The sequence below is a fragment of the Petromyzon marinus genome, chromosome 30 (assembly GCF_048934315.1).
Source record: "Petromyzon marinus isolate PM22_M1 ecotype Great Lakes invasive population chromosome 30, UKy_Petmar_22M1.pri1.0, whole genome shotgun sequence".
In the NCBI taxonomy this organism is placed as follows: Eukaryota; Metazoa; Chordata; class Hyperoartia; order Petromyzontiformes; family Petromyzontidae; genus Petromyzon; species Petromyzon marinus.
This window is the reverse complement of record NC_133696.1, coordinates 11,282,172-11,308,524: the sequence shown is the minus strand read 5'-3', so window position 1 is coordinate 11,308,524 and position 26,353 is coordinate 11,282,172. Positions and strand designations below refer to the sequence as shown.

Genomic DNA, 26,353 nt, shown 5'->3' with positions numbered 1-26,353 from the left:
GGTTAATTAGTAGGAAGGTGTGGTGGCGCAGTGATTTGCGCATCGGCGACTTAATCCGGCCCCCCCCCGCCCCCCTCGCCCCAGTGACCACAATGATGAAGTATGGTCAGATGGTAAAAAAATAAAACCCGTGACCAGGGGGGGGGGGGTCAGTAACCCGCGGCTACTGACGTCACGAAGGAATGCTTCGTGACGTCATTCATCAAGGACCACCGTCTCCTATTCGCATGCATTGCGGTTTTTTTTTTGGGACCAAATTCGAAAAGAAAATGGCTCTTCTTCTTATGTCGGTTGCCAGCCCCTGCCCGTGACCAACGTAGCATGGCGTGAGCCCTTCGTTGAGCATTGGACCGTTTCGGTGTTTCACCGCACCCCTGAATGCAAAGCGGTGCTGCTCTTCTCGATCGGGCGGTGTTGCCTGAACCCCCGTCCCGACTCGAGCGTGAGAGCCCAAGGTGATAGCCGAGGCTAGGGACAGACAGAGCCCGAGGTCCGAGGGAAGGACCGAGTGTAGGGACACCCATCTCCGGTGTAAACCCTTATCCCGTGTGTTGATTAACCGGCGCAATAACTTAATAAGAGTTCCGTCTTCGAGTCGTTCTGCACTACACAACACAATTATGGCATTAACGTTCTGTTATTACGCTAGAATAGGGCATCTTGATTACATTTCTGAGGTTTTTCGTTGTTCTAAAAACAGATCAAGGATTGTTTATCAAGTGCTCGCCGTTTTTTTCTGATTATGATTGTATACATTTCAAAAGGGTAAACAGAATTTGTGGAACTCTACAAAGACACAATTACGAACATTCACAAATGCATATATGGACGCGAACTTCGGTATCACCATTAAGCCTGGCATAGTGACACACGATGCCTGTAAACCAGGGCTTTATAAGGAAGGATTGATGGATCACGTACAGTTTGTTAAGCTCTTAAACCCCAAATAGGTTGTGACAAAGCGTGGAGATGGCAGTACAGAAATTGGGTTAGCAAACTTTCCTGAGTGCTATCCCCTCGCTCGAGCAGACTTTCTCTGGGTCGTTATAAGGGCACTCGCCAGACACCCCCGAACGCAGAATTCTCCTGGAAAAGTCTTGGAACTCAATGAAGATTCTTGGGGATAAAAAATATATGAGGATCCGGTTTAATCAGAGACGGTCGCTTGGATTCTCACCCCTCTGACCTCTCAGCCACCCATCTGTACAATGACTCAACGCTTATCGCTTAGTGGCTGTGCATAGGTTCCAGGCCATTCATAGGCTGCAGTCATTAAACCTTTGAGCTGTCACGATTATTTGCAGCCAACACTGGAAGCTGTCAATGCTCTACCACGTGGGTTACTTTTACAGAATCTAGGCAACACAATGGGACGTGCTTTCAATTCTGCACCTTTGTGTCCCGATTGCCAACGAGCCATTGCGGCCGTGCTCGTTTTCCCGCGGGTAATGAGCAGGTGTGAGACCGCGCGGGGTGACGTTGGGGTGCGCCTCTGCGTCCGCGTAACTCGCCTCTCGCCTGCAGACGCACGGTGCGCAACGCTGCCACCATCAGCGTGACCACGAACAGCAGTGCGAGCGCGCCTCCCACCGAGGCGTAGACCAGCGGTGGCCGAGGCCCCCCTACGGCATCTGCAACGAAACAGTGGCGGGAGCTGACGACGCACTCTGTGAACGCTGCAAATCTCTACTGCCCCAAGTTCGGCGCCGATAGCCCCCCCCCCCCCCCCGGCACAGAGACAGCGGTGTTGCAGAGGAAGTGACACGCCAGTCAGTCAATCTTTTTTAACGCTTAAAGTAGTTCCTTCCGATGAAATGAAACAACAGTGTGGACAATGTGAACACAATAGCAACACAGTTTTCGTGGGGGCAAATAATAATAATGATGTAATGTAAAATCGAAAACATTTAACCTATACATATTGCCGAGGGAATTGTACTGAAATGAAACCAACAGGCTTGCTCTCATTATACAAGTTAGATGAGTAATGTTAATATGTTTGATAGCTTTCTGCTAGTTTCACAAAATACAAAGGTCACACTGCTGCACATAGGGTATTGCATCATCATTTACATGCATTAAAACACGTGTAAAATAAAAACTTGCTTACACGTGCGATTCAAGTTGCGATGTCTCTGTATTGGCTCGAACATTCTACTCGCACCCATCATATGAGCTGCAAATGACGCTCGCTTTTACAGTAATGAATTCAGTCTGCAGTCATAAAGAACCAAAATAGGGAACTTCGTATCGTACATATTAAATATGTAGCTTCTTCTGATATTTTCTTGGTGGGTTTGCGGGTACGACACAACGCCGTGCAATTAGAATATATATAGCATCTAAATATGCAATTGAGTTAAGTACCTGGGCAGATGCGAGACAGAGAAATTGTGGTGCCTCTGAATAATGCACAAGTCGTATACGGGGATGTATGTACAGAGTATTTACAGTAAAAGCTTGGATTGCGAGTAACTTGGTCTGCGAGTGTTTTGCAAGACGAGCAATTTTTTTAAAATAATTATTAATTTGATAAACGAGCGAGGTCTTGCAATACGAGTAGTGCACATATACGCTTTGTACTGCCGAGCATCACCTGATCACAACTGATATACGAGTGCTTTGATATACGAGTGCTTTGGGTTACAAACACGTTTCCAGAACGAATTATGCTCGCAATCCAAGGTTTTACTGTAGTTGTCATTCCTTTAAAGCCTCTATGGTAAAGTAAGATTCAATTTTTGATTTTACATTTCACTCAACCCCAAATCAGTTTTGATTGATGTGTACAATGTGTTTTTATGCAAAGCTTTCAGGTCTGTGCTCCAAACCTCGTTTGAAACAATAAATACAAACAAGAATTGACAATTTCATTTTACAAAGGTGGGGCACGGAAAACGGAGTGGTGATGCCCAGTCGGAACAACGTCGCTGGGTACATTGCCATTTTATTTGGACCTTTTAAGAAGTATCTGAAATCAACAAGCTGCGAATTGGGGGCATAGTTAAGTCCAATTTTCCCCAATGTATGTGTAGTGACATCGTTGGATGTGACATCGTTGGATGTCACTGTGTATGTCACTGTGTGATGCCGGTCCGGGAGAGGCACAGCGCACGATGTATTGACACCACTGAAGGTGGATGCAGAACCGGGCCTAGCGGGGCTCAGGGTGCACTGACTGGCAGGAATGGATGGCACCACGCGCTGCGTGCAGTGCCAGCCCCTACAGGATAGGGTACGAGAGTGCCGGCCTCAGAACGGGGTTTCAAAGGGGCCATGGCACTCTGGTTGACCCTGGAGGATACGTGACCGGAGGTGTCTACCCCGGGACCCCCAAAGGGGGGCTAGAGTGATCACGTGGCCAGTTGGAGATCCGCCTCGAGAATTCGAGGTGGTCGTGGCTAGGGGCGGAGCCAGCTCCACCACACACAATATAACAGGGGTCGGGAACCTTTTTGACTAAGAGAGCCATGAAAGCAAAAAAATTGGAAATTTATTTCAGTGAGAGCCATATAATATATTTTAAAAGTGAATTCAACTAAATGTCAGTATAATAAGCCTCTGAATTTATTCTTTTAAATAATGTTGTTATAACACTCACCATTAATGCGACTTCTGGTGCTGCATGGATTTGCTGATGTCTTTGTAGTCGGGTTGGTACTTGGTGAGGTTAAGCTTCATGCAAGCGTTGAGGCTTTCATCCGTTAAACGTGATCGTAGGTTGGACTTGATGTTTTTAAGATGTGAGAATGACTGCTCACATGCATACGTAGATCCAAACATGGTCAATACAGCAATACTCACACGCTGCAGTGTGTGGTATGTGACAGGAAGCGCGTTCCAAGTTTTGAGAATCAGCTGGTCTTCGGGTTGGAGTTTTTTCATTTCTGTCCACATGTGCTTGCTCGCCAACTCCGCTTTCTGTCGTGTGATTCTTTCCAAATCTTCATTCAGTGACTTGAACTTATTCACCCACATGTCTGAGGCCTTCAGGTCAGCCACTTCTGCTTCAAAATCTCTGACGGAGACACCAGGGATGTAATTCAGGTCGGCTGTGTTCAGTGAACACTCGTTTGGATGGGTGATGAACTTAAAAAGACGAGTGTGCTCACGAAATTCTCCAAAGCGTGCTTTGAAGGACTGTAGGAGACTGGATGTGCAGCCAGCTAGCTGGTGGAGATCAAGGTTTTGAATGGGCTCACTTGCTGTGCATGCATCTTTAAATTGGCTCAGTTTTTCAAAATGTAGTAAACGACCTGTTTCAAGATCCGTGATGAAAAGCTCCAGCTTGTTTTCAAAAGCAAATACAGCTTGTTGAAGGGATAACACTGTATTTCCAATGCCTTGCATTTTCACGTTTAGCTGGTTCAGATGTTCAGTCAGATCTACGAGATAGTAAAACTTGAGGAGCCACTCGGTGTCGGCTAGCTCAGGATGCCCGACGCCTTTCATTTCAAGGAAAGTCCGGATTTCGTTCAGGCAAGCCGCAAAACGGCTAAGCACCTTCCCTCTTGACAACCAACGCACATTGCTGTGCAAAAGCAGACCAGGATAGTTATTTACAACTTCATCCAGCAATGTTTTAAACTGGCGATCATTTAAGGCTCGGGCAACAATAAAGTTGATCACACGAATGACCAGCGACATCACTTCGCCAAACTGCCTGTCACACATCTGAGCACAAAGTGCCTCCTGGTGTATAATGCAATGGAAACTTAGGATGGGTCTATTTTCATGTTCACGGAGAAGCGCCACAAATCCTTTGTTTTTCCCCACCATACACGGAGCACCATCAGTACACACTGAGAGAAGTTTATCCATAGGTAGACTTTTTTCTTGAGCAAACTCCATGAAAGACTTGAATAAATCCTCACCTCTTGTGGACCCTTTTAATGGCAGAACAGCAAGACTTTCTTCGCGCAGTGTGTCACCAACAGCATATCTTGCAATCACGCTGAACTGCGACAAATGGCTCACGTCTGTTGACTCATCCAAAGCCAGAGAAAAGAACGGCGCTGCATTTATGTCCTTCACTTGCGTTTCCTCCACTTTGTTTGCCATCACGATGGTACGATCATGAACAGTTCTTGCCGACAGAGGCATGTCTTGTATCCGTTTGATTATCTTGTCTTTGTTCGGAAGATCATCAAAAAGTTCATTGGCTACATCCAGCATGAACGTTTTAGCATACTCGCCATCTGTGAATGGTTTTCCGTTCCTCACTATTGCTAAAGAACCAGCAAAGCTAGCCGAATTATAGTCACCTTGCCGGGTCCATACGCGGAGTTGCTGCTGGCTAGCTTGCACCCTGCTCAGAAGCTCTTGGCACGCTTTCTTTCTGCTGTCTCCCGCAGGGTATTTTGATGCAAAGGTAGCGTGGCGCGTGTCGAAGTGCCGCTTTACATTCGACCATTTCAACGATGTAATTTTGTCATTGCAAATTAGACACACCGCAGAACCCGCTCTCTCCACAAAGGCGAATTCTTCGGTCCATTCGTCCTGAAATGTACGATACTCGTCGTCTTTTTTTCTTTTCGCCATCTTCTTCGTCGAAGGGTTAGCTTTGAGCTAATGACCGAGCAGACGCAGTCTCAGACTGATTCAAAAGGGGGCGTTTACCTGTTTTACCCAGCAACGGCAAACGTAGGCCAGTATCATCCAATTAAAATAATGGACAATTGCTCCTGCAGCCCTGAACAGGACATGCGCAGTGAAAAATCGATGGATGGATTAAAACAAGTGAGAATATTTTGTTTTATCTGCGAGCCATATGCAATCATCAAAAGAGCCACATCTGGCTCGCGAGCCATAGGTTCCCGACCCCTGCAATATAAGCTGGGCCCCCTCAGTGGGACCAGTGACCGTTGTTCATCCTGAAGGCTTCACGTCCCAAATCTAACGTTCCACGTTCTACAGAGTCTCCAACACGAGGACCCGGACCCGAGCTGTGGTCCGGTCCATTGTAGCTAGTTCCGTGCGATTCGTGTGGCTAGCCTGGTGGTCCACCACCATAGAGTACTATCTGGTGAAGGGGCAGTTACCCCTTCGTGTTAACGTGGTAACGTTAATAAATGTGTTGTCTCCAAAAGTACGTCTGAGTCTCCCTTTGAGCCCACTACATATGTATGAACAGGTCCCAGTGATTTAAAGCTTTCGTGACTGCAGGGAATCATCTTCTTTGGTTCTTTCGGTAAAGCCACGTAGAATGAGAATACAATAATAAAATAAAAATAAGACAATAAAATTCTCACGACGTTTCGGCCACAGTTCTGTTCTTTCACCTGAAGAAGGCCGCTTGTGTTGTGGCCGAAACGTCGTGAGAATTTTATTGTCTTATTTTTATTTTATTATTTTATTCTCATTCTACGTGACTTTACCGAAAGAACCAAAGAAGGAGGTCCCAGTGAGCAATGTTGATCCCGATGTTGTCGCGGTTGTGCTGTCTAGCTGCCCGATGTGTTTTGGTGTCGTGCCGCGCGTTGTTCGGCACGGTGCCTGACACATCGATCCACATGCTGGGAGCACCTTCAGCCACTGATTGCATATTCAGTTAGTAATTCTATTCGGCATCAGTTCCTAAAAAAGCTATCAGAATGTGGAGCGAAACTTACGGACATCATCCCTAATGCGCAGCAGCAGCAGCAGCAGAGCGGAATGAGAATAATTATGAGAGGTGTGCAGCCACAGCTGGAAAAATCTACGAAGTACTCGGAGTGGCGTGTCTGTGACTTAACTTGCGCTGTGTTTCGTGAAACTAAATGGACGAAAGTTCCGATCGCGAGGTTGGGAGACGTTACCTATAACAAAGCTGCTCCTCCTTCCCTTACACAGGCTTTTGCAGCACGTGTTGAATGGACGGATCTGGAAGAAAGCTCAGGTTAGTGGATGAGATATTTGAACTGCTTTCGAGATAGCTAATCGATCTGGCCGATGTTATAGCAGTGTCTGACTCACAGGTGGAATCCTGAGTTCAAATCTTCCACGTTTAATCAAATTGCTAATACTAAATGTCCAAACAGCCACATGCTACCCCAGGCGTACTGATAAAACATTTAAGACAGTATTTTATTGGTACAGTAGTTATTAAATTAAGTGACTATGAGAGTATCTGGCTTAGTGGTCCTTCAGTCCGAATGTTTGACTCAATCAGAAGATTGCAAGTTCAAATCCTCGACAGAGAACAACTCAGCCCATCATCCTTCCAGAGTGAATAAAATTAGGTATCGCTTTATAGAAAATCAACAGCAGTTGTAGTCTGCAGATACTGATCCCCACAATAGGCATGTGGAACAAATGGAGACATGCAACACCCAATGTTTTTATTTCACTTTTTTATTGTAAGCTATAATTGATCTATTTTCATTATTTGTGCCACTTGTTGCTAATGCCCTATTATCTATAATTTACAAGTTCAATATAACACGTTAACCAAACTTTATTGAGCAAAATGCTTGACGGAACAAAGGCTTAGCTTGCAAGACAAAGAATCACGCAAATACGTTAATGCAGTGCAACAAATTGCTACATCACTACCACACGTGCCATTACTACACCATCACACGTGGCCATACAACATACATGTGCCATGACTGTACTACAACATATACACAAAATATACATCTCCGGGTTGGGCGTGGTTGTAAGATTCGATGCGGCGTTGGTCTTACTTCTGGGTAATTTCGGAGGCTCGGCCACAGGAGGAATATTCTGAATGTAGCAGCTTGCGCATCTCGTCGATACAAAAACTGAAACGCGGACCCTATGATTTATTGCATTTGAACGCTGGCACGGCACAAGGCATTGTCCGTTTAATTCCAGGTATTACAGAGCGTACAATTTAAGTTGCTCTAGTGTGGCAGTACATTCAAGTGGCGAGCTATGGAGTCAATTTTTAACGATGTCAATTACGCTTCATGTGGTGGGTGGGAATCATTTTATTGCCAGACGAGATCTAATGTCCGATACCAGTTCCTGGTGTGGCACCAGAATACTTACTTTTACTGTGACGTGGTCGCAGTGTCGCTCTAAAGATGAGATAATAAAAACCGCACTTTCCGTGGCATTGTACGCACCCTGTGGGAGTGAGGAATGATTCACAGTTACGAGCATCAGACTTTGGGTAATCACTATAGGAGTACTTTGGAGCAATACAAATCTAAGGCGGGCAAGCCCAGGCGTGGCCGGGAATACGGACGTATGTATGTTGAACTTCTTTCGCACCATACATAGACAACTGTGCTCCTTGGGGAAAAAAAAAACATTTTGTTGAAATAACTTATGCCTGCTCTTTAAAAAAAATATACTATCTGGGTCGAATGCCAAATACAAAGATACAGGTTCAAGTGAGGGTATGTTGTTGTCATCTCAAACAAGCATACACATGCATAAATTACTTGAAAAACGCGAAAGGGTCAAACGCATGTGTAATGGGTTCGATAGAGGCGCACACTCAACTTGGAGGCAACACTATTTATTCACAACGTAACAAACAACTTGCGTCTTCATCCTGGGGTTGAACAGCCACGCTCTCTGTTCACACCCCGCTTATAACTGCTGCTGAGGCATGGCCGGCCCCGCCCTCGGCCACGCCCCCCTTCCCGATCCTTCGGGAAGGGCCGGGCCCCTTACCACGTGACCACCAAGCTCCCCCCTGGGGCCCCTAGCCCACCCATTCAGTCCGGTCACGTGTCCTGTCGGGTTCACGCAAAGTGTCACGGCATGACGCGACTTCCGTGACACCCCGCCTACAGTACCCGTACAGAGCCAACACTGTAGTGATGTCATATGTCACTACACATGTACGCGCTGCGATCGGCGCACTGCATTTCGCCATCACTGGCATGAAGAGTAAATTGTACACAAATACGCCGACAGTGGTTTGAGATAGAGACTGGCATTCTCCGCGGGGGTGAGTTTTGTCACCAGCATTGTTCGACGCTTTAGAGGGAAAAAAACCTCAGAATTTGTAAACACAGAGAGATTGATTTTAACAAAGCGACCACCAAAAGAGCTATATTCTTTGGGTCTTTCGGTAAAGTCACGTAGATAAGTTGAAAGAAAATAACAAAAAATAACAAAAAACTACGACGTTTCGATTGCAACGCAAGCGTTCCTCATCATGAAGAAAATTGAGGGGGTTAGCTGCTGAGGCAGACTGTTTTCAGATTTCACCAAAAGAGCTGTTCAGCCGTGCAAAACGTCACTTAACACTAAACATTCAGACACCAGGAAGCCCATCAAATTGACCTCATTGGCACGATGATTTAGCCTCAGTGTGAGAACAAACAATTTTCAGCAATCATGTTCAAGGGATTAAACAGATTCTGGGGCAGAGTTACCAGGACACTCAACTACTGGGGCAGTGTGATGTGACAAGAGGGGGCTTCAAAAAGTGTTTTTATCCGAATGGGATATTTGTTTTCTAACTCGTCACACTTCGCGGGATACCAGTTTCATCTTGTACACCACACGTCCACGGTGCTTCCAAATAAGCCCAAGGTGAGGTCAGTGTGACCGTATTAGAAAATACGGCACCTCGTGCAGCTCCACTGCGGCCCCGCCAATCCCACGGCTGACAGCCTTACGAGAGGGAACGTTCCGTGGGTCAATAGACATGCGATTATGCAGATGTAGTGGAGTAGGAAGGTGTGTAGCACAAACAGCGTGATTACATGATCACACAGACAGTAACGGGTTATCTTGGGTCAGTCTGTAGTGAAGGCGAATACAGTGCAGGTTATTTTTAGAGTTGTCTTTTTTGTTTGCATTTTGACTGCTTGTGTTGTGGTTATTGCAAACATGATGCCTTGAATAAAGGTGTCAGTTTTTGTGCCAGTTAAAAGGGTAAAACCTATTCCTATATCTTGTTTCTGGCAAAGGAGGTCTCATAATATTAATGCTCACCCCGAGCCCTCAATACTCCGATAGTGCGCTGTTTTTGAGTTGTACGCCTTTTGGCGTCTTCTGGTCCAACACCAATGGAGACTAGGCTCTAAGAAAAGCTGTCTCGGGTGTGGACCAATCAAATTCAAGGACAGTGCATATTATTATCAGAGTTGTCTTTTTTGTTTGCATTTTGACTGCTTGTGTTGTGGTCATTGCAAACATGATGCCTTGAATAAAGGTGTCAGTTTTTGTGCCAGTTAAAAGGGTAAAACCTATTCCTATACCAGTGCAGGTTATGTTGGGGCAATTAAGCTGGGGTAGCCGTGGACGGCTGTGATTGGTTGGTGCTGTTCCCGGAGCTGGAGAGGCATCTGGAAGTCTGGCGAGAAACAGGTGCGACGGTCACACGGAGCGCCGTTGGGACGCGGGTTAATTAATTGGGGGTGTAATGAGAGCGGGTATAAGAGCGGGAGTCGGAGTCAACAGAGGGGAGTTGAGTTGAAGGGAGTTCAGCTTGGAGATGAGTTGAAGTTGGAGAGCTTGGGAGAGTTGGAGTGAAGAGTTGAAGGGTGGAGTTGCTGAGTGCAAAGACGCTGTGTGCGAAGACGCTGTGTGCGGAGTCGCTGTGTGCGGAGTTGCTGTGTGCGGAGTCGCTGTGTGCGAAGACGCTGTGTGCGGAGTTGCTGAGACGGAGTTAGAGACGAAGCAGTTAGTAGTGGAGTGAGCATAGTGACGGTGATAGCGGAGAACAGATACGAAGTAGTTAGCGGTGGAGAGAGCATAGTGACGGTGATAGCGGAGAGCGGAGACGAAGAAGTTAGTGGCGGAGTAAGTGAAGTAATCGTGGGGAGTGGAGAGACAAAGGTGGCGAGCGAGTCGAGTGAAGCACGGCGAGCGAGCTGTGGCGACCAGGATACTGCGGAATATGGAGGACATGCTGAGAGTTGTAAATAAAGCGGTGTTCGAAGAAAGACAGAAGTTGTCCGCGTGAAATCGAACACTACACAAGCATCACCCCTCCCTGCCTGTAACTAGCACTACAGTTTTTCGAACGAAAGTGCTACACTTTCCATTCCTATAAATTATATATTTTAAAATTTTTACCAGTTAGGGCCCACTTAGCTATGTAGCTTTTTTTCAGAAGCAACCCAGCCACAAATGATAACTCAACGAAGTGGCTTATCACGTCAAAATTTATAGCAGCCAAATACTCTAAATGCGTGTTTCTACATGTGGAGGGAAAACCCGGAAGGACCCAGATAAAAATCCACGCGACCACGAGGAGAGAGACATGAAAACTCAAAATATACAGCAGGCGTCAGCGTTGGGATTGAACCCCTCCTCCATACCAGGCGAGGGATTTAAAATCTCGCCGCCTGCACGCACACACGCATCTCGGGCATTCTCTGCGCCATAGACACGGAGTGTGGAGCCCACTAGTGAGAACCCCTTCGGTGCGTTTGGGTAAAGATGTTCACGCTCATCATGCCAGGTGTAGAAATTTAGTGTGGAATTTTTGCATTTGCGGAGCATCGTTTTGAATGCCACTTGGGACGATTGTTGATCTCAGGATTGTTGAGGAGGGAATGTTGAACTCAGGATTGTTGAACTCAGGATTGTGGAGGAGGGAATGTTGAACTCAGGATTGTTGAACTCAGGATTGTTGAGGAGGGAATGTTGAACTCAGGATTGTAGAACTCAGGATTGTGGAGGAGGGAATGTTGAACTCAGGATTGTAGAACTCAGGATTGTGGAGGAGGGAATGTTGAACTCAGGATTGTTGAACTCAGGATTGTTGAACTCAGGATTGTTGAGGAGGGAATGTTGAACTCAGGATTGTTGAACTCAGGATTGTGGAGGAGGGAATGTTGAACTCAGGATTGTTGAACTCAGGATTGTTGAGGAGGGAATGTTGAACTCAGGATTGTTGAACTCAGGATTGTTGAGGAGGGAATGTTGAACTCAGGATTGTTGAATTCAGGATTGTTGAGGAGGGAATGTCAGTTGTCTCCTTGCATTGGCTTCCAGTGAAATACAGGATCGAATGTAAAGTTCTTGTCGTGACTTTCAAGTTCCTGAATTGGTTAGCTCCGTTATATCTCGGTGATCTGCTGAAACCGTTTGCCCCTGTCCGGCAAACTTTGATCCACCGAATCCGGGCACCCTGGGTGTACCTCGGACACATCTGCGTTAAGTGGCGCGACAGAGCCTTCAGTCGTCAGGCGCCTCGTTTGTGGAACGCTTTGCCCCAGTCCCTTTGGGAAGCTCCGTCAGTCTAGGTTTTAGGGCTCATCTGAAAACACGTTGTTGTTGTTTCTCTTGCATATCCGTCTATTAGTTTTAATGTTTAATGTTGTTTTTTTACTGGAGTTGTGTTGTCAAGTGCTGTGAGGCCTTGTGTGAATGGCGATATATACAACTGAGTTTTACTTCCTTACTTAACATGCCACGTACATGATGCTCATGTAAGCTCAATTGAGCTTACATTTACCGTACTATTTTAATTATTCTAATTTCTGTTGACATTTTTAGACGATTATATGAAAGCACAGTGACCAGCACCAGTGGAGACAATTCATAATTCAACTGCACCCAAGTTACTAAAATACAAACATGTTTCATGTTGATATAAAAGAGAATACATTATGTTGAATGTTTGAATTTTTAATGATAATGTGACTCATGCCTTGAGTGCATAAGCAGCGGCGGCAGAAGACATATGTGTACATGCACGCTAATCATTAACGACACCAACAACAGCACTTTGCGCTTTCGCTTGATATACTCGAGCCAGCCAGTTGAAAGCAGGCATCCATGCGGAGGTCATGTGCAAAGTTGCCAATCCCGAGTGAATGTGTGGTCTTACCTTCATTACATTCGTCTCCATTTCTTTGAAGCAGCCCCTGTCATCTTCATGACTGAAGACAACAGCGAGCGTGTAGTGATCAAAGTAAGGTGCTGTGTTGAAGAACACACGTAGACTGTTTGAAGCCAGTGTGATGTTCATCTTTGGGTCCCAATCTATTCCTGAAATGTCAAGTGAAGGTTTTAAAAGAATTAGATCTTTGTCCCAATTGTATTGTGCAGAAGTAGAAAGAAAGTAAAAGGATAAAGGGGCAGCCCTGATGTATACAGGTGGTCGTGGGTTCGATGCCACATATTTAGGTTAAAAGTTTAAACTGCAAATAAGATACTGACTTTGAATTTCCGTACAACTCTTGGCTGTATTTAGTACAAATATAAACCGCAAGATAAGGGGGTGAAAGTAATGGCACCCAGTGACCCACGTTGGCAAGATGTTAACCATACAGGAGGTTGGGGGATCGGTCCCAACCCTGACACCTATATATGTGGAGTTTGCATGTCTCTCTCTGTGTGGTCGCGTGGATTTTTATCTGGGTCCCTCCACGTTTAGAATCAACGTCACGCGTTTAGAGTTATTTGGCTGCTATACATTTCCACATGACGAGCCACTTCGTTGAGCTATCATTTGTGATAGCCAGGTCACTTCTGAAAAAGAACTACGTATCTCAGTGAGGCCTTACCTGGTGAAATAGTTTAGTTTTACCTTATGTCCTGCTTAAGAGGATGCTGGTCGAAGGACCTGCACCAGAGGCAGCAATAGAGAGCCCCTTTCGAGGTGATTGTGTTTCCTCTACTACGTTGCCCAGATGTCTTGGAAGAGGCTAAAGTACCCACACTTAACCCATCACCACACACACGACTTGCCAATGGACTATTTATCTTGTGCCCAGTTATACCGGGGGAATTTTAAGAAACGTTGCGCATTACTTCATCCGCTGGACAGAATTGAACGTGCGACCTCCCTATGTTATGGATGTATGTTGAACTTCTTTCGCACCGTGCGTAGCCAACCGTGCTAATCGGAGGATTGGAAGTCCAGTGTGCATTCCTGGCCGATTATCTGCTCAGAATAACAAGGAGAGGCAATGCGCGCTGACAGAAAAAAACACAAGATCATCAATTGTCGAGCCAATAGACCCTCGATGAGACTCGTGATTAATGATCCACTCGACCACACTGAGTCATCAATACGACTTTTTTTAAAATGAAAATTTAACCACTTTTATATTTTGGCCTACATCAGCATATATTGATTTCTCCGAAACTACTTACACAAGCTATGGCATGGAAATGTATTACGTGGAGAATGCTCTCTTGAATACATTTAATTAAGAATGTTGCCCATCTTGTATCGGGCCACATTGTCCATTGTTAAAGATAAATTGTAATTTAATGTGGTTTCACATGGCTTTAATGATTGATTTTAACCGATTGTGTGCTCATTAACTGCACTCTACGGCGAACAAGTGCTTTTTGACTAAGTGGACAACGGAACACCAAGCAACAACATTATTGCAAGGTGCATCATGAATAATTGTGGGCTATTATTTTGGACTGTATGTAGCCAACCGTGCCAATCGTAGCGTATACAGAAGCTACACCGCGAAACCGGACACACCTCTGACGATGCATTTGTGTGTCTTTTTCATCGCCTCACTTTTGCAATCTGAAAAGGCAAGACGAATTACATTGAAATAGCCCCTGGCACGCTTCATCGTTCCAAAAGGTGATTGATCCGCTCACAAATGCTGCAAGCATTCTATTTAAAGTGGTCAGCATGCCTAAGACTGCACAATTGCATACAATTCACGAACTGCCATGCAAGCCACCGAGCACATTTATTTTTGGTCTCTGTAATTCTCATGCTTGTCAATCCTGATTTAAGTGGCTGCCTGCCAACGTATGAAACACTTTTGCAGTATACCGATTTAAAAAAGCAAAAATGTAGTTAAAAATCCTGAAACTATTCATAAAGTGGTGTGACACGGTTGATGATCGTGGCATTTTTAAAAAATAAATGGATGGCAGAGAGACTGCGCGGCAAACTGCGTACCGGTTTCGTACTCATTAAGACTCGTCAGAAGTGTATAGCCATACTGGCCTCCTGCCGTCGCATGTGCCCCAGGAGCTTGTGTGGGCCGGTCCAGCTGAAGACGCAACGATGAAGCTCGAAACGTTGAATTGCTTCTTCAACTAAAGTGTTTTGAGTTCGATATAACTGAAAATGTACCCGACTTTTGTGACACCCAAGTCACGTGCAACGTAAGCGCATCACCCAGCTGCCCGAATTACGATCGAGTGGGGCTCCATTTGGATGGCTTCCTCAGTGCGAACGACAAATGCAGAACCACGTTGCCACGCGCACCTGCGACCCATTTGTACACACAGACACACCTCCTCAAGGAAGCCCTCGTCGTTCGGTGTGGAGATCACGGAGGGCAGAGACAATTTGTTGCAGTGGTCATCGGGTTTGCAGATCACGTGGCATTCAGGATGAGTAATAGTATTTATAGGGCACTGCCTAAATGGCTCAGCATCGTAAATTCTCCTTTTATGTGATCTCATCTCAAGCATTCAAATGTCCTACTGTAGCACGGCCAAGGGAACCCCCAGTGGCAGCTGTCCCTGTGCCACACAAGGTGAATGCAGCACGGACCTCTAAGTGGGAATGCGTCTGCCAGTCGGGGACGATGTTGCTGCGGCTTTTTAAAATTATATAATTTGCAAATACTGTAATTGATCAAATGTGACAAATACAATCACTTGATCTAGAGTTGGTCATTTATCACGCAGGCTACAGGTTATACTACCTCCTGTCCAACTTACTCAGGGTGCAGGGATTCTACCATCCCATTTTAGCTGCAGTTTCACTGCCATCGCTTCTGAAGCTCCCAAGCAAAAACGTCGGACGTCATGCCGAACAATGCACGGTACAACCCAGAGAGTCGCGCAGTGCAACCGCGAAATGCATTTTGTGTTTATCAATACGCGAAACATATAACTGGGCTCAGGACGGAGGGTGCTTCCTGTAAGCAAGTCTGATGGTTACATCGCTCACCTGGCACCTTGATGCTACCTTGAACATGAGCGTCGTCCTCCCCCGTGGATGGCCGTGGCAGGTGGTACACTGTGACCGTGACGTAGTCCGAGGGCTCCACCTCGTATTGGTCGAAGCTAAATTCCCACTGAAATACAATACGTGACGGCCACTCCGCTCAGAGACAAGTCGACGCTGTTCCGAATGGCAAGGCATAACTTATGATGGAAACCTTTGATAATGTATGAAACATAAGAATAGGTTTCACCCTTTCTGGCAAAAAAAAACAGAAGGTGTTATGATGTCCAAACGCCAACTAGATACCTCTTGCAAGGCATCAAGTCTGCATTAACCACACGTACTTGTGGCAAAACATGCAAACAAACATGCTCTGATAATATATGTATCGTCTTTGAAACGAATTTGCCTACACCAGAGACAGCCTTCATTATGGCTTTGTCTCACCAGTGTAAGACCAGAGAACGCCAAAAGCCAAAAAGCACAAAGACAATCCAAATATCAGAGCATTTATAGCTTGGGTTGAGCAGTTATATCTATGGGACCTTATTGCCAGTATCAAAGTATTAAAAATAAGAATAGGTTTTACCCTTTCTGGTCAGTGCGGGGGGTGAAGTTGGCCAGATTTGATGGTGACATCAACAACACATTGGAGCGACGCACATATTCAGTGTCGGACCTAGGCCAGCAATGGAATTACACATTTTTCAATCTTTCCACAGGACAACTACTGTTGCCATCCCACAACAGCCAGGTATTGGTAGTACACGCCTGCGATCCATGACTTTGGAGGCAAAGCTTGGTGAAGCTCGCAAGACCTTGCTGGTTTGAAATGGCCCGGAGATGGCAGAACAGCAAACGGGTTCTCAAATTAATCTTTGTGACCTTTCCCCTCATTAAACTGTATGTGCAATTGATGTGGGCACACCAGTTTACTTCTACATGCAAAACACTCCGATTAGCACGGTGCGAAAGAAGTTCAACAACATAATGAAATGGCCAAACATCCCAATGCAGGACCATCTTGCAAAAGAGCCATGAGTCTCGGTAAGGTGTTCCTGGATGAATATTTGTTACTAGTCTATTGAACCTGGAGGGGTGATGGGCTGAGTTTGCCGCTCACTGATAAGTGAACTCAGAAATCCTTCAGACTGTTGGGTAGACACCTGGGTAGACAAAGTCTTAGCATCATAAAGGGGTATATGTGCATCTAATCAAACACAAGTAAACCATCATCCTTTGAACTTAACAGATTAACAAACCGCATGGACTTTAAGCAAGAACTCACTACAATGTGGGCATTGTGTAATGGTCTTACATTTTGTCCCAGTTGTGTATTTCGCCTGGGGAAGGGGACTTTGCTAAAGTTGAAGATGATGTGGTGACTTTTTGAGCCATGGGTGATGATTAGCTCTGCACCATCCAAATGATTTATGCTTCCTGATACAAAAAACATGGCATCATAAACACAGAGTATTAGAAAATATCGCATTACAACCCCTACCATACTCATGAACATTTAAGTAATTCAAGAACATTGTGGCTAGAACAGTATTTCAAAGGTCTAACAAGTATTGTTGTAATGTGTGTACTGCAGACGAGACATTCAAATAACAAGAGAATATAAAAAATGTAAGTCCAGTGTGACACCAACTTTACACCACAGCAGCGCCCAGCAGAGTATCAATTTATTACGAAGAATTTTAGCGATCGTTTTTTTCTTTCAGCTTGGAACCTGAGCAACCCATTGCGCTACAGTGATTGCTGAACAAGGGGCACGTGCACTCCGATATTCCCTCCATTGGCCTGGCAAGAGGCCTGAGCAACACAGCCATAAGCTGGCGTGGTGTGGCCTGCTGTTATATTGTACAAGTGAAAACGAGGCGCTTGTATAGCGATGGCTTCTCAAAGTTCACCCCGCCTCTTAGCAGTGGTTCGAGAGTGAATATGTCGAGCAAGATGTCAGCAAACGCGATTCTATATATATAAAAAAGGCAGTGTTGACTTTGAAGAAATCCGAGATTTTGAAAAGCACCTCTCAATTGAGAGACCAGACAGAACATTCTAACCGTGGGAATAATGGAGTAGACACTGCGTGAGATTCTACGCGCGATTCATAAAACCCTTGGTGCGAAGTGTTCCACGCATTTGTTTTTATTGACTGGAAATGATAAGCGCTGAACACGCACAAACTGATAAAGAAATCGACCCACTTATACATCGGAGAGCCCTTTATCTTGGTTCAACATTACCAAACCGCCAACTGCCACCTTTGTACCCTTGATCGTGTACGTTGGTTCGTGTTGTGCTCACCTGTGTAGCCTTGATCGTTTTCGTGTTGCTTCTCTGTGTTGTGTCTCTGTGTTGTGTCTCTGTGGTGTGTCTCTGTGCTGTGTCTCTGTGTTGTGTCTCAGTGTCTCTGTGGTGTGTCTCTGTGCTGTGTCTCTGTGCTGTGTCTCTGTGATGTGTCTCTGTGTCTCTGTGCTGTGTCTCGGTGTCTCTGTGTTGTGTCTCTGTGTTATGTCTCTGTGGTGTGTCTCTGTGGTGTGTCTCTGTGTCTCTGTGCTGTGTCTCTCTGTTGTGTCTGTGTTGTGTCTTTGTGTTGTGTCTCTGTGGTGTGTCTCTGTGTCTCTGTGCTGTGTCTCTGTGTCTCTGTGTTGTGTCTCTGTGTTGTGTCTTTGTGTTGTGTATCTGTGTTGTGTCTCTGTGTTGTCTCTGTGGTGTGTCTCTGTGGTGTGTCTCTGTGTCTCTGTGTTGTCTCTGTGTTGTGTCTCGGTGTCTCTGTGTTGTGTCTCTGTGTTGTCTCTGTGTTGTGTCTCTGTGCTGTGTCTCTGTGTTGTGTCTGTGTGTTGTGTCTCTGTGTTGTGTCTCTGTGTCTCTGTGTTGTGTCTCTGTGCTGTGTCTCTGTGTTGTGTCTCAGTGTCTCTGTGGTGTGTCTCTGTGCTGTGTCTCTGTGGTGTGTCTCTGTGTCTCTGTGCTGTGTCTCGGTGTCTCTGTGTTGTGTCTCTGTGTTGTGTCTCTGTGGTGTGTCTCTGTGGTGTGTCTCTGTGTCTCTGTGTCTCTGTGCTGTGTCTCTGTGTTGTGTCTGTGTTGTGTCTTTGTGTTGTGTCTCTGTGGTGTGTCTCTGTGTTGTGTCTCTGTGTCTCTGTGTCTCTGTGTTGTGTCTGTGTTGTGTCTGTGTGTTGTATCTCTGTGTTGTGTCTCTGTGTTGTGTCTCTGTGCTGTGTCTCTGTGTCTCTGTGTTGTGTCTCTGTGTTGTATCTCTGTGTTGTGTATCTGTGGTGTGTCTCTGTGTTGTCTCTGTGTTGTGTCTCTGTGTTATGTCTCTGTGCTGTGTCTATGTGTCTCTATGTTGTGTCTGTGTTGTGTCTGTGTGTTGTGTCTCTGTGTTGTGTCTCTGTGGTGTGTCTCTGTGTTGTGTCTCTGTGTTATGTCTCTGTGCTGTGTCTATGTGTCTCTGTGTTGTGTCTGTGTTGTGTCTGTGTGTTGTATCTCTGTGTTGTGTCTCTGTGTTGTGTCTCTGTGCTGTGTCTCTGTGTCTCTGTGTTGCGTCTCTGTGTTGTGTCTCTGTGTTGTGTATCTGTGGTGTGTCTCTGTGTTGTCTCTGTGTTGTCTCTGTGTTGTGTCTCTGTGTTATGTCTCTGTGCTGTGTCTATGTGTCTCTGTGTTGTGTCTGTATTGTGTTTGTGTGTTGTGTCTCTGTGTTGTGTCTCTGTGGTGTGTGTCTGTATTGTGTCTCTGTGTTATGTCTCTGTGCTGTGTCTATGTGTCTCTGTGTTGTGTCTGTGTTGTGTCTGTTTGTTGTGTCTCTGTGTTGTGTCTCTGTGTTCTGTTTCTGTGCTGTGTCTCTGTGTTGTGTCTCTGTGTTGTGTCTCTGTGTTGTCTTTGATGTTAATGTTATTCGAAGTGTTCAACGTTTTGATATGCAAGTGTTATGAATGACGCTGGATAAAATTATAATTATCAGTTAAGGTAGCATGAACATGAATTAATGCACTTCTTGAATTGAGCAAGTTTCTACAGTGAGGGAAAAAAGTATTTGATCCTCTGCTGATTTTGTACGTTTGCCCACTGACGAAGAAATGATCAGTCTGTAATTTTAATGGTAGGTTTATTTGAACAGTGAGAGACAGAATAACAACAAAATCCAGAAAAACGCATGTCAAAAATGTTATAAATTGATTAGCATTTTAATGAGGGAAATAAGTATTTGACCCCCTCTCAATCAGAAAGATTTCTGGCTCCCAGGTGTCTTTTATACAGGTAACGAGCTGATATTAGGAGCACACTTTTAAAGGGAGTGTTCCTAATCTCAGCTTGTTACCTGTATAAAAGGCACCTGCCAACAGAAGCAATCAATGTATCAGATTCCAAACTCTCCACCATGGCCAAGACCAAAGAGCTCTCCAAGGATGTCAGGGACAAGATTGTAGACCTATACAAGGCTGGAATGGGCTACAAGACCATTGCCAAGCAGCTTGGTGAGAAGGTGACAACAGTTGGTGCGATTATTCGCAAATGGAAGAAACACAAAAGAACTGTCAATCTCCCTCGGCCTGGGGCTCCATGCAAGATCTCACCTCGTGGAGTTGCAATGATCATGAGAACGGTGAGGAATCAGCCCAGAACTACACGGGAGGATATTGTCAATGATCTCAAGGCAGCTGGGATCATAGTCACCAAGAAAACAATTGGTAACATACTACGCCGTGAAGGACTGAAATCCTGCAGCGCCCGCAAGGCCCCCCTGCTCAAGAAAGCACATATACATGCCCGTCTGAAGTTTGCCAATGAACATCTGAATGATTCAGAGGACAACTGGGTGAAAGTGTTGTGGTCAGATGAGACCAAAATGGAGCTCTTTGGCATCAACTCAACTCGCCATGTTTGGAGGAGGAGGAATGCTGCCTATGACCCCAAGAACACCATCCCCACCGTCAAACATGGAGGTGGAAAAATTATGCTTTGGGGGTGTTTTTCTGCTAAGGGGACAGGACAACTTCACCGCATCAAAGGGACGATGGACGGGGCCATGTACCGTCAAATCTTGGGTGAGAACCTCCTTTCCTCAGCCAGGGCATTGAAAATGGGTCGTGGATGGGTATTCCAGCATGACAATGACCCAAAACACACGGCCAAGGCAACAAAGGAGTGGCACAAGAAGAAGCACATTAAGGTCCTGGAGTGGCCTAGCCAGTCTCCAGACCTTATTCCCATAGAAAATCTGTGGAGGGAGCTGAAGGTTTGAGTTGCCAAACGTCAGCCTCGAAACCTTAACGACTTGGAGAAGATCTGCAAAGAGGAGTTGGACAAAATCCCTCCTGAGATGTGTGCAAACCTGGTGGCCAACTACAAGAAACGTCTGACCTCTGCGATTGCCAACAAGGGTTTTGCCACCAAGTACTAAGTCATGTTTTGCAGAGGGGTCAAATACTTATTTCTCTCATTAAAATGCAAATCAATTTATAACATTTTTTAACATGCGTTTTTCTGGATTTTTGTTGTTGTTATTCTGTCTCTCACTGTTCAAATAAACCTACCATTAAAATGGTAGACTGATCATTTCTTTGTCAGTGGGCAAACGTACAAAATCAGCAGGGGATCAAATACTTTTTTCCCTCGCTGTAAGTACTTGGGAAACGAGGCAATGGGAGGGAATTCCAAAGTTGAGTACTGTACGTGACTTCTCCTGCAATGTGGAGGTTCAACAAAGTATTGACGAGAGAGGCGGTCTGGTACGCCGAGGAAGCAGCTTGGGTGCAGGAGCAGTCCACGTGGTAGCAGCAAGAGAGGAGTGTTAAGGAGACGACAGTGGCGAGTGACTGCCTGCAGTGAATCAGTGCGTAATGGATTATCAACCATCCAGATTGCATCACGCTGATGTCTGTCAAGTGTTGTGGGCTAGCAACTCAGTGCTCCACCCTCCACAGGATTACAACTGGAGCCGAACTTGTGCTTTGTGTGCCAGCAGTCACGCAACGTTCAGTGACACTCTCCTAGGAGGTGACCAAGATGTGTGGTGAAGGGAGGTGGAACGTGCAATGTGTTTGGTTACCTGTTAAAACTCGCATTTCCGAGTTATCTTCAACCTTAACTTTAACAGCCCTTTGGTCCAACTCATTACAATTCCGCCACCTTTGGCTCTCCCGAGTACACATCAGCCTCACCCTTTCATCCTTTTCATTAAATGTTGTTTATTCTGATAAGGCGGTCACCCATGGACCACAGTGAAGTGTGTTTTACGCAAGGGATATCTGAAGCCACACTTTTAGTAACCAGCATGGTACAAACGTGATGGGATACATTCACGTGAATGACATGATTGCTTTAAACTTACCTTTGATTCTGTAAAGAAAATATCGTTATTGAGTCACGGTGATTTAATGAATTAAGTAGCAGGTGTGTTATTCGTAAAGAAATTACTGCCTTCATGTTGTTTTTTTAAAAATACATTTCTTCTGCAGGCTCAGTTCTCGTGGAATATGTAATTTGTCTGGGCCAAAGAGATTTTACATTGGTGTTATTCTTCATTTAACAGGTATTGCCTCAGCCACTTTCCCTTCACAAGCCCATGTAGAGCGCTTTCCCAAACCGCTTGGGCAGGACAACGCGGCGAGAAGGGACGGTGCCCCCAATGTCGAGCGTAGGCATTGAGTGGCAGTCAAAACATTGAAAGCAACCCAGACCACATCCCACTGAGGAGATGGAGCGGTGAAGTCCGTACGTGTGCTTCAGGTGGGTTATCACATCGCAGCTCTGCGAGTGGTGGCGGTGGTTTTGGGGGATGTCTTCATCCAGCAGTGGATTGACCATGGCTGATGATGAACCATGAGGTAATGTACATTCTGTATGTATGTTGAACGTATTTCGCACCGTATGTAGCCTTTCCCCCCGCACCTCTGATTCCTTCCCACCCCTCAACCTCCGATTAACACGGCTGGCTACGCACGGTGCGAAAGAAGTTCTACGTACGTACGTACGTTGAACTTCTTTCGCACGTAGCCAACCGTGCTGCTCGGAGGTTGCGACGCTTCAGTGAATCCCTCACCGTCTGGAATGACCTCCCAGCTTGCACGGAGCCAAGGAGTGCCACGTCCACCGGCACCCGGAGCGACGACCACGCTCAGGCTCAGAGAGCGTGGGGCAGAGGGCGTCCACTGTGCCGGCGTGGACCAGCTGTGGTGATTGGCCGCCGCTGTAAGACCACGCAGCGCACACAGCACACCACCACCAGGGCCCACAGGAAGGGGCGGCAAATGCTGCCTGACACCAATAAAGATTGTGCCACTGAGAGATTGATAGCAGAAAAAAAAGTGCGTCAATTACCAGCATTGCCTGCCACGTTTCAATACGAAAAAGATCCAGCCGGGTGGGAAGCCAGCGATAATAACCGATGACTTTTGCAAAGGAGATGTGCATTTAGGTTGAGAGAATTCGTGGCATTTTAAAGCAATCCGTGGGCAGCTTTGAAAATGCAACTGGTAATAATACCCACGAATGATGTCACGGTGGTTTTTATTTTTTCAATGACCACTTCACAACGGGCAAAGACAAGTGGCAATGTCGACTGCCAAGGCGAGAGACATAAAATGTGCAGACCAAATCAGGTCACGGTTTGCTCGTTGTCGTCATCATCGCCGGCGCTCGGGAAAAAAAAAAATCAAAATCAAACCCTCGTAATTTAGGTCAAAGCGTCCCTTCCTTGCATTTGAGAAGTTTCATCAGACAACCAACGTTGAACCGTTCGCCAAGCAGTGCAAACATACAAAAAGGGTATCTGTTTCATGCTTGAACATCTTAACACCTGCTTTATTGCCAGGAAGGGTAAAACCCTATTCTTATTTTTAATCATGTTGGATACTGGCAAAAAGGTCCCATCGATAAAACTGCTCGACCAGAGCTTAACGTGTTCTGATACTTACAGTGTCTCTTTACTGTTAGATTTTTGGCGTTGTTCTCTGGTCTGACACTGGTGGTGAGACGAGGTCATAAAGAAGGTTGTCTCTGGTGTAGGCCAATCAGTTTCAAAGGCAATGCATTTATAATGATCGGAGCATGTTTGTTTGCGTGTTCACCACAAGTATGTGTGGTTAATGCAGACTTGATTCCTTGCAAGAGGTATCTAGTTGGTGTTTGAACATCTCAGCACCTGTTTTATTGCCAGAAAGCTAAAACACATTCTTATTTTTCATCAGTAGAAACATACATATTAATTGCAGTTTGCTGCTGCTTTATTTGCCAGTACAAAAATAAATAATCATCAAGAAGTAGAGTTCATATCTACAGTGTGGCACTGTAGCGTATCTACATTGTCCACCTAGTGTCCTGATATTCTGATGGGAGGAGGCATTAGACCCATAAGTTATTAATGAAACTAATTTCAAGGTGTTACATAAAGTCACGGATACTGATAATAAAAATAATACGACATACGTGTGTTTTGGATTTGGGTTAAAGCAGAAGACTTTTTTATACTCTCAGATTTAAAAAAAACATGAAAAAATTTTCTTAAACAATCATCTTGGCAGTAGTTATACTGTTTGGAACATCTATAATCCACGAATTAAAAAGTAATCTGTGTAACCCGAGGTGAGTGTTTTATATTTGTTCACCAAATGAGTCATTCCCTCGTGTTGTGGGGAAACCAGACAGAGGATTTTGTGGCAGGTACCGACCGAGCTGCCTCTGTCACCACTTGTTTTTGAGTCTTGTGTAAGTGCACTATTTAGGTCACCCTTGCAAAAGTAGAGTGGTAATATAAACTTAAATTATTTAAACTGAAATTTGTTTCTATTTGATCAGGTAAGGCCCACTGAGCTCGTTTGCGGACGTGACCTGGCTACAAGTCATAGCTCAACGAAGTGGCTCAACACGTGGGCTTTTGTAGCAGCCAAAGACTCTGAACGAGTGTTGTTGATTTTAAATGTGGAGGGAAAAACCGGAGGACCCGGAAAAAAACCCCACGTGACCACGGGGAGAGAGACACGCAAACTTTAAATATACAGCAGGTATCAGGGTCGGGATCTAACCCACAATCTCCTGTATACCAGGCAAAGTAGTTAACATTTTCTAGCCACCTGCCCAGGTTTTACTCGGGCAGTCTGGGAATTGGCATCTGTGTGTCTGACGGCAGGAATTGATTCTTTCCCGAGATCTGGTGGCGTTGTGTTGAACTTTATTACATTTTACTGACTGAGAAATGTCTGGGTTTGGTCTGTGGAAAACGTGGCAGCCTTCTACAAGAGTGATATAACACCTGTAACATTGCTAAATGATGTAATTAAGCTTTCCCCCCCCCCTTCATACCCCTCTTAGAATGATGGTTAAACATAAACGCCGATTTTGCCACGTCAATGCATCACCATTTTAAAAGATTTGCAAAAATAAAAATCACAGACGGTAATGTATCGTGAAACATTTGTACCGCATAGGCCATAATGCATCAACTGTTGGTAATTTCATTACCCGTGTGCCTTATCGCGCAGACGATAAGCAAATATGCAATCAATAACAGCGTCCCTTACCTTCTCGCATTGTACAAACAATTCCCTGCAAAGCGACACACACACAACAACAACAACAACCACAACAACAACAACATCATTTTTTTTACCGCTTTAAAAAATGGGCAAAATTCAATTTTTTTTTATTTTATTGCCGGCCGGAGATTGAAGACCGCGCGGGACGAACGACGCCGCTGCTCCCCAAACGCCCTGTCGCCAACAACGCGCGCCGTGCAACAAAACTAGCGCGCCGTGCAACAAAACTAGCGCGCCGTGCAACAAAACTGGCGCGCCGTGCAACAAAACTAGCGCGCCGTGCAACAAAACTAGCGCGCCGTGCAACAAAACTAGCGCGCCGTGCAGCAAAAACTAGCGCGCCGTGCAACAAAACTGGCGCGCCGTGCAACAAAACTAGCGCGCCGTGCAGCAAAACTAGCGCGCCGTGCAGCAAAACTAGCGCGCCGTGTAACAAAACTAGCGCGCCGTGCAACAAAACTAGCGCGCAGAGGAACAAAACTAGCGCGCCGTGCAGCAAAAACTAGCGCGCCGTGCAACAAAACTAGCGCGCCGTGCAACAAAACTAGCGCGCCGTGCAACAAAACTAACGCGCCGTGCAACAAAACTAGCGCGCCGTGCAACAAAACTAGCGCGCCGTGCAACAAAACTAGCGCGCCGTGCAACAAAACTAGCGCGCCGTGCAACAAAACTGGCGCGCCGTGCAACAAAACTAGCGCGCCGTGCAACAAAACTGGCGCGCCGTGCAACAAAACTAGCGCGCCGTGCAACAAAACTAACGCGCCGTGCAACAAAACTAGCGCGCCGTGCAGCAAAACTAGCGCGCCGTGCAACAAAACTAGCGCGCCGTGCAGCAGAACTAGCGCGCCGTGCAGCAAAACTAGCGCGCCGTGCAACAAAACTAGCGCGCCGTGCAACAAAACTAGCGCGCCGTGCAACAAAACTAGCGCGCCGTGCAGCAAAACTAGCGCGCCGTGCAACAAAACTAGCGCGCCGTGCAACAAAACTAGCGCGCCGTGCAGCAAAAACT

At 45.8% G+C, this 26,353-nt stretch overlaps 1 protein-coding gene across 1 annotated transcript in view; it reads right to left on the bottom strand.

Moving 5' to 3' along the window:
* Nucleotides 1–225: 225 nt before the first annotated feature.
* LOC116947608 (interleukin-17 receptor A-like) overlaps nt 226–26,353 on the bottom strand; it is a 37,891-nt gene continuing 11,763 nt past the window's right edge. Inside the window, exons 3-11 of the mRNA XM_032963553.2 lie at nt 25,330–25,354; nt 22,854–23,000; nt 17,124–17,245; nt 15,809–15,935; nt 14,369–14,416; nt 12,752–12,912; nt 7,996–8,073; nt 6,798–6,861; nt 226–1,631 (exon numbers count right to left, since the gene is read on the bottom strand). Of these exons, the coding sequence (XP_032819444.1) occupies nt 1,381–1,631; nt 6,798–6,861; nt 7,996–8,073; nt 12,752–12,912; nt 14,369–14,416; nt 15,809–15,935; nt 17,124–17,245; nt 22,854–23,000; nt 25,330–25,354 (1,023 nt within the window). The 3' untranslated portion in view covers nt 226–1,380. The remainder of the gene's footprint in view (nt 1,632–6,797; nt 6,862–7,995; nt 8,074–12,751; nt 12,913–14,368; nt 14,417–15,808; nt 15,936–17,123; nt 17,246–22,853; nt 23,001–25,329; nt 25,355–26,353) is intronic.